Source organism: Ostrea edulis, chromosome 9, assembly GCF_947568905.1.
Source record: "Ostrea edulis chromosome 9, xbOstEdul1.1, whole genome shotgun sequence".
Taxonomy (NCBI): Eukaryota; Metazoa; Mollusca; class Bivalvia; order Ostreida; family Ostreidae; genus Ostrea; species Ostrea edulis.
In genome coordinates this window covers 47697354-47705428 of record NC_079172.1, presented here as the reverse complement: position 1 = coordinate 47705428, position 8075 = coordinate 47697354, and the positions used below count along the sequence as shown (strand labels likewise).

General features: G+C 37.1%; 2 protein-coding genes across 2 annotated transcripts; both read right to left on the bottom strand.

The window, feature by feature from the left end:
• Window positions 1–2976: 2976 nt before the first annotated feature.
• LOC130050550 (uncharacterized protein K02A2.6-like) lies at window positions 2977–3801 on the bottom strand. Its single transcript, XM_056150766.1, has one exon. It carries the CDS (start codon window positions 3799–3801, stop codon window positions 2977–2979), a length of 825 nt encoding a protein of 274 aa, XP_056006741.1.
• A 30-nt stretch (window positions 3802–3831) lies between these two features.
• On the bottom strand, window positions 3832–7825 carry LOC125663030 (uncharacterized protein K02A2.6-like). Its single transcript, XM_056150765.1, has 2 exons — window positions 5497–7825; window positions 3832–4547 (listed from the first exon to the last, which is right to left on the bottom strand). Exons 1-2 carry the CDS (start codon window positions 7823–7825, stop codon window positions 3832–3834), a joined length of 3045 nt encoding a protein of 1014 aa, XP_056006740.1.
• Window positions 7826–8075: the final 250 nt, after the last annotated feature.

Here is an 8075-nt window from a genome sequence, read left to right as displayed (position 1 = left end):
TAAATATCCATTTATATATTTTCTACTTCTGATCACCACTTGAAGTTTGAACGATAGTCATGAATAAAATTATTAAACAATTTTTATTTTATTTTTCTGTAGAATTCGGTCTGTGGTTAAAATGTGATTCCGTCCATTAATATATCCACCATTACTGGACTAAATGTCCAGTAAGTACCAGATCTTGGGAGGTACTGCACAGTGGCGGATTTAGAGGTGACCCCCCCCCCCCCTCCGCACTCCCGCCACTAATTTAGAAATGATGTGAGTAAAACTCCAGATTTGTCACCCAAAACGGCTGGATATTTTGGCTATCATTTGCCCCCCCCCCCCCCCCCGGAAAACCTGGAACAGCCCCTGATCACGATGACTGCAAATTTATTAACATAATTGTCGAACTATCGAAGTAAATATGGTCATTCCATCAACTGGAACAAGTGTCTGAATTCTCAGCTAGACGTTCAAATTTTATGACTTACCCACAAAAACCTGTGTACAGTCTTACAAGAACTAAAATGGGTTCAGATCATTCACTTTACAACCATGGTATATTGAAAGTGTACAAATACTCATAATAGTTACCATTAAATCAGACTGCATTCCTGTATATCCAGAGAGACGTCAGATCCTTACAATGTATGGGTGTTGGTGCACCAGCCAGGACAAAGGTTGTACTTAGAGCGAGATTAATATAAGCCTTTTGGCTTGTTTCTCAATCTATTACATGTATAAGACATTGTTTGTAAACATTATTATCGAATTATTTACGAATAAATATTGTTTAAACTAAAGGTTGTACTTGTGTTGCGCAAGATTTTGTGTTTTTGAAATATGGTACACATTTTTTCATATTTCATTATATTAGGAATACATTATATTAATGCCTAGCAAAATATATATTGTAAAAGTATCTCACCATACCATCTCCATTGTGACATCATGTCATCCAATCATCAACATATATTTCATTTTTCAAGTTTTTTGTTTGTATCTGTTCAGTTCCTTTTGTTTTTGTAGTTGTTGATCACTGTGCAAAATTTGTCTTGATATTTCAAAGCTAGTATTTTTGTACTCTGATTGGTGGCTATGTTTTATTATTCATGAACATCATCACTGTCATTTTTATGTTACAAATTGATCATAGATTGGTAATGATATCCACGCAACTGATATTAAAGTATTCCAAGAGGGTAAACAGCTTAATCACAACTATTCTAAGAGAGCTTCAAAACAAGTTAGAAGACAGATAATATAGGGTTATTGAATTTATATTGATGAATATTGGCACGAGTTGGCTGTTAAAATGCACGAGCTTGCGAGTGCATTTTGACAGCCAACGAGTGCCAATATTTACCAATATAAGTTCAATAACACTTTTATTATATAGCTAAAGTATTTAGTTGTTAAATTTCACTCAAAATATTCCAAAATATATTGGCAGCTAAAGTGAGTGTGCAATATCAGCATGCATTAACTGTTCAATATTAAACCCGTCATTGATGCATGAAGCAAACTGATTTTGTGAATGGGGACATCATCATTTATGTACAGTAAAACATTTTGCTTAAGTAAATATCAAATACCGGCTCTGTCAGATTCGGAGGACCATCGTCTGCCATTTTGGCTTGTTTACGTCGTTACGGTAACGTCAATATTAAACGCTCATACTCGGAATGTTTCGGGTGCACACAATTTACGCAATGCAAAGTTAGCATTCAATAAATCCTCAGGATATTGAACGCTAACATTCTCTAGATTTTACGCAGATTTTATAATAGACTATTTATTAGCTATATAATAATAAACTTTATTTGAAATTACAGAAGTACTAGTTTGCATTAGAAACTTGATAACATTAAATTTTCCAGTACATTATGTTTCAATAGAACATAAATGACAACATTCTATCATTAAATTATACATGTAATTCACTTATATAAAATAAGAAGCCCCCACGTTCTCATGAATATTCTCTAATCGTTTGTAGCGATCTTGAATATATTGTAGCGATAATGGAACATGCAGACATTCAATGGCACTACAGTATGCTATTTCACGCTCCTGTCATTGGATGTACACATAACTCTCTAGACAAACAACATCAGGGTTCTAGGATTTTGGCTTCAAGTCCAGGAGCTCTCATATCTGTCTGTACCACCATTTCAGCCATTTCCCTGATGTTTCGTGGTTTCGAGAAACCCAATATAATTGTGATCAGGCGGATATTGTATCCCTAAAAACACATTCATATCATTGTAGTGTTAACCTTTATAATACAGTACTAGCACTACAGTGTTAAATTGCATTAAATGATAAATGGTCCTCACCATGTTCATGTCTTCAATATTAATCACCCATCATGTAGATAATATTGAGGTTGTTGTTAAATAATTTACACTTATCTAATAAATTGAGCAAGTATTTAAGCAATATTACAATGATAATGAGTCTAATGTAGAGAAATGGCGAAAGAACCTGCACTATCCAACTCGGATACAGTTGTACACTATCCAACTCAGATACAGTTGTACACTATCTCACTGACAACAGGTGGTGTCTGGAGTTCTATATCCATGCTGCTGCTAGTAGTGTCATATATAACACATGTGTCTGGGAAACATGTTTATTAAATCATACTCATCAGGATGCTTATCATAATCATCATCATGTATTGTATTAAACGCTTGACTGACATAGATTACATAATAGGTAACTTCACTATGATAATGATAGATAACTTGTACTTTAAATATGTCACATCTCCCTTTCTTTCAAGAACATAAATTTTCAATTACCAACTGATAATGAAAACAACAACTGTTTGACTAGTCATTTGAAATAATTCAAGGTGTAAATATTTAAACAGTTAATAGTATTGATCACCAAGGAATCCTCCAGAATGAATTGGAATATTTGATGCTCTATCTGAGCCACTAAAATAAATTCACATTCACAATTTCACAAATGCACATAATCCTATTCGTCACGAAACCTTAATGGCTTTTTCACTTCACGCCCAGATTTTGTTTTCACCGAATTTGGCATTACTTCACATCTGGATGCTGATTCCACGGTGCTTGGTCCAGTTGGAATACTTTTTCTCGGCTGCAGGTCTTCCTCCTTTGCTTTCCCTCTATGTGGACTGCCTGGTTTGAGTGTTTGTGTTCCTTTTCCTTTATCAGGATTCTTGGGCTGAACGGTACATTCACCGCGGTACGGTTTGAGGTCAAAGTCTTCCTCTATGGTCACATCTTCATGAACTGATTTTGTAGATTTTAAGTCACGTCTGTTCCTGCGGTACTTTTTACCATTGCTCGTTTCAACAATATACGAACGAGGGGTTTCATGCTTTTCCACAACAGATCCATGCATCCATTTTTCGTTGTGCTTGATCATCACATTTTCTCCTTGAACTAATGGTTTCAAGTCAGATGCTGGGACATGCCGATCAAATTTCCTTTTCTGCTTAGCCTGACGAGTCATGAGGCTCTCTCTGACGAATTCTGCATTCTGTGGTTTCAACAGAGTTGATGAAACAGGTAATTTCGTTTTGAGTCTCCTAGCTAAGAATAGCTGAGCTGGTGATAATCCAAGTTCTTCCAGGAGAGTATTCCGATAATCCAAAATAGCAAGGTAAGGATCCTTTGCTTTTTTAAGCAAGTGTTTTATTGTTTGGACCATACGTTCCACTTGTCCATTGGATTGTGGATAGTGAGGGCTTGATGTGACATGACGGAATTTGTATTCCTTTGTGAATTTCCGGAATTCAGCACTAGCGAACTGAGGTCCATTATCCGACATGGCTTCATCTGGAATACCATATCTTGAAAATTAGCTCCTAAGGTGTTGAATCACACAGTTGGATGTAGACTGATCTAGTTTTGCTATTTCTGGCCATTTCGAATAACAGTTCACTGATATGAGATACTGGTTTCCACAGAATTCAAACAAGTCCATGGCTATTTTTGACCAAGGTCGGTCTGGGATTTTATGAGGAATAAGGTTTTCTCTTGGATTTTCTCTTTGCTGACAAGCACAAATGCTGCATTTGGAAATGATGTCTTCAATGTGGCTTCCCATGGAAGGCCAAAACATAACTTCACGTGCCATAGCTTTGCATTTCACAATGCCTAGTTGAGATTCATGAGTTCTTTCTAACATCTCTTTGCGACAGGCTTGCGGTATCACTAGTCGTAAACCTTTGTATATCAAACCATCTATACAAGCAAGTTCATCTCTGTAATTCCAGTAGGTACGTATTTCTGTAGGAAGTTGATCACGTCTCTCTGGCCATCCTTCTATAATAGCTTTCCTGAGCAACATCATTTCGAGATCTGTTGATGCTGCTTTCTGCAATTCAGCATATTTTTCTGGTGTTATTGGTAAGTACGACAAAGCATTGACAGAGAATTCATCAACTAACTTCTCAGTTGTCTCATTCAAGTAATTTCTGGAGAGGTGATCAGCAACTACGAGTGTACTTCCAGGTTTGTATCTAACGTCCAAGTCGTAACATTGTAATGTAAGGACCATCTTCTGCAGACGAGCTGGAATTTCATGTAATGGTTTACGGAAAATGGATTGTAGAGGTTTGTGGTCAATTTCTACTTGAATTCTTCTTCCATAAACATATTGATGGAATTTCTGACAACCGTACACAATAGCCAATGTCTCTTTTTCTAACTGTGAGTATTTCTGTTGTGTTGTGGTCAGAGCTCGTGATCCATCAGGGTTTGACACTAAGGCACGTCCGACTGACCGAGTCTACTAAATGATAGGCCCGGTCGGGTAAAATGTCGATTTACTAGTCCGACTGGTCGTGTTAAAAATAAACAAGAAACTTTACTTTAAACAGTAAGATATTTTATTCTTAACTAAAAAGAAAATAACTGTAAAGAATTTGCAAGCAATCTTGAACCGTGTGATGGAATAATCTCTATTTTTAGTTCTAATAAATAAGTCGCGGTCGGTAGTGATCTACTCGATGTTAATTTTAAACAGTTTATTTGAATTGACTATAATAAAGTGTTTATCAAGTTAATAAATTACGTCGTAAACGACTATTTATCGGTGTTGACATATGTGCGGGAATGTCTCTATATTTTAATACGACTTCTCGTCCTCAAGGAAAGACGTCCCAAGAGAAAAAAGAAAAGGTTAAGAAGAAACAAAGCCGGGCTTATGAAATGTAAATGAAATAAAAAGCCGGATGATGTCATTTTATACTAAATAGATTAAAGAATATCCGTGCTGGGTAAAATTTAAAGAAACACAAAACGTGTTTGAAAATCAAATTGAATGATGAGACTTAAGATATTTTTGAGACAATTAAATACGTTTTGGTTCAAACTTAACGTTGAAGTATTTAAACATGGAGAAACTATCAGGGGTTTTTTCTGGAAAGTTGGTCAGGGCTAGTGGATATAAAGTCAGGTCTAGTAAAAATGATTTGAAGTAGCCCGACTGGTCTAGTGCTCAAAAAAGTAAATGTCAAACCCTGTCCATAAGCAACAGGTTTGCCACTTTGAATAACTGAAGCTCCTAGCCCAGTTGAACTGCTGTCCACAGTAAGTAGAACTGGTTTCTCCGCATCAAAGTATGTGAGCACTGGAGTGTTTGTAACCATCTCCTTGAGCTTTTGGAAACTTTGTTGTTTGTCTCCATCCCAATGCCATGACACTTCCTTTGAGAGTAACTGTCGCAATGGTGCAGATTCCTTAGATAGGTTGGGTAGGAATTTGGCGAGATATTGAATGAATCCCATGAATTTTCTCAACTCCTTCCTGTTACTTGGTGGAATCATTTCAGTCACTGCTCGAATTTTCTCTGGATCTGCCTTCAGTCCTTCACTACTTAAAACATGGCCAACATAAGTTATTTCCTGTTTGCGGAATTCACATTTGTCTGCGCTAAGTTTCAAATTATATTCTCTGGTTCTATTCAAAACTTTCTTCAGTCTTTGATCATGTTCCTTGAGAGTTCTACCCCATATAAGGATATCATCCACAATAACTTCAGCACCTTCGATATCCTCCACCATTCGTGACATCACACTTTGGTAAATCTCTGATGCACAGTTCAGACCAAATGGCATTCTCAAGAATCTAAACCTTCCCAGAGGCGAGTTAAATGTACATAGCTTAGAACTTTCTTCATCCAATTGGATTTGCCAGAATCCAGAAATTGCATCCAACTTGGAGAAATATTTGGCACTCGGCATGCGAGAAACTATTTCATCAATAGTGAGCATAGGATAATGAGGTCGCTTTATAGCTGAATTGAGATCTTTAGGATCAAGGCAAAGTCTAACTGAACCATTAGGTTTAATAACAGTCACCAAGCTATTAACCCACTCCGTTGGTTCAGACTGTCGAACAATGATTCCCTCCTGTTCCATTGTTTTGAGTTTGTCCTTGACCTTTTGGCGAAGAGCAACAGATATGCGTCTTGGTGGATGTACGACTGGCTGTACGTTTTCCTTTAGGTGTATTTTGTGTTTACCAGGTAAACAGCCAATTCCGAGGAATAAATCTGAATAGTTCTTCTGTATGAACTGTTCTGTGAGGTTCTCATCAGTGTCAATAGTTGACTGTGACACACTAAACATTTTCTGTACTGGTCCAATCTCCTGGCTTGAATATGATCCAAGTATGGTTGGTGTTTTAACTTCTACCACTTCAAATGGAATGTTGAAAGTTTCCTTGTTAAATGTGCATGGTATCACAATGCGTCCTTTGGATTTCATGGTATGTCCACTGAAACTCTTCAACAAGGTACTCGATTTCTGTATCGATTTTTCGAATTTCAGAGTTTGTAAAACACTGTGACTGACAACATTACATTTGGCTCCGGTGTCCACATGCATGATAACAATTTTGTTATTCACTTTGCACTTCACTGTCCAGTCAGATTCTGGGGTCACTGAGTTCACATCGTGTATAACACCCATAAATATACCACTACCACCACCACCACAGTCACTTTCCTCACTTGTACTATCTTCATCTGTATACTCATCTTGCACTAAGTTGATTTTCTTTTGTTTCTGATGTTCCTTAGTTTTCTTGTGTCGGTCTAATTGTTGACGTTTAGATTTGCACATACTGGCAAAGTGGTCTGACTTGTGACACAAATTACATGATTGTCCTATGGCAGGACATTTATCCTTACGCGAATGCTCATATCCACAGCGGAAACATTTCTTCTGTTTCTCCTTATATGTGCGAGGTGTGTGTTGCCTCTTCTTCGTCACCATATTCACATGAGGGTCCTCCTCTGTAAAGTTCATCGTTTTGAGTTGTTTCTGTGACAGCTCATATGTACGTGCTATATCTGTACACTTTTGTAAGGTCAATTCTGATCCTTCTTCTATTAGTTTCTCACGAACTTTCTTTGACTTCACTCCAAACACTATGTGATCCCTTAACATTTCATCTTCAATGGCGTGATCATAACTACAGTCATTGAATAACACTTTCAGATCAGTATAAAACTGTTCAAATGTTTCATCATCACCTTGGGTGCGACATTTAAACTTGTACCGAGCATATATCACGTTATGCTTCGGCTTACAGTATTGTTCAAAATTATCAAAATACACTGACAATGTTTTTTTGTCATCACCTTGCAAATTCCAGGTCGAATATATATTTCTTCCTTTTTCTCCAACCCATAACATAAGGTAGTTGCACCGCTGCTCCTCATTTTTCTCTTTAAGGGGTCTACCGAACATAAATTCATAGTGGGCTTTGAAAGCCTTAAAAGCACTAGGTAAGTCTGCTGACTCCCATGCCATCCGAGGATTTTGTTCCTTATTTGATGTCATCTTGCAAAAATGACGTTAAATTTTCATTAGAACATCTAAAGTAATCCTAACATACCAGTCTCAGTTGCGGATGCCTTTGTTTGGATGGGCTTTTTCGAGGATCACTTCTGACACCATGTCATATATAGGTTGCATCACTCTATTTATGTGGAGGTTCACGTCGAATCATGGCCGAAAGAAAATAATTCCTGGAACTTTGCATGTTTTATGGGACTTTCCTTATGAGGTAGGCTCTCCAATTTTTTATGAG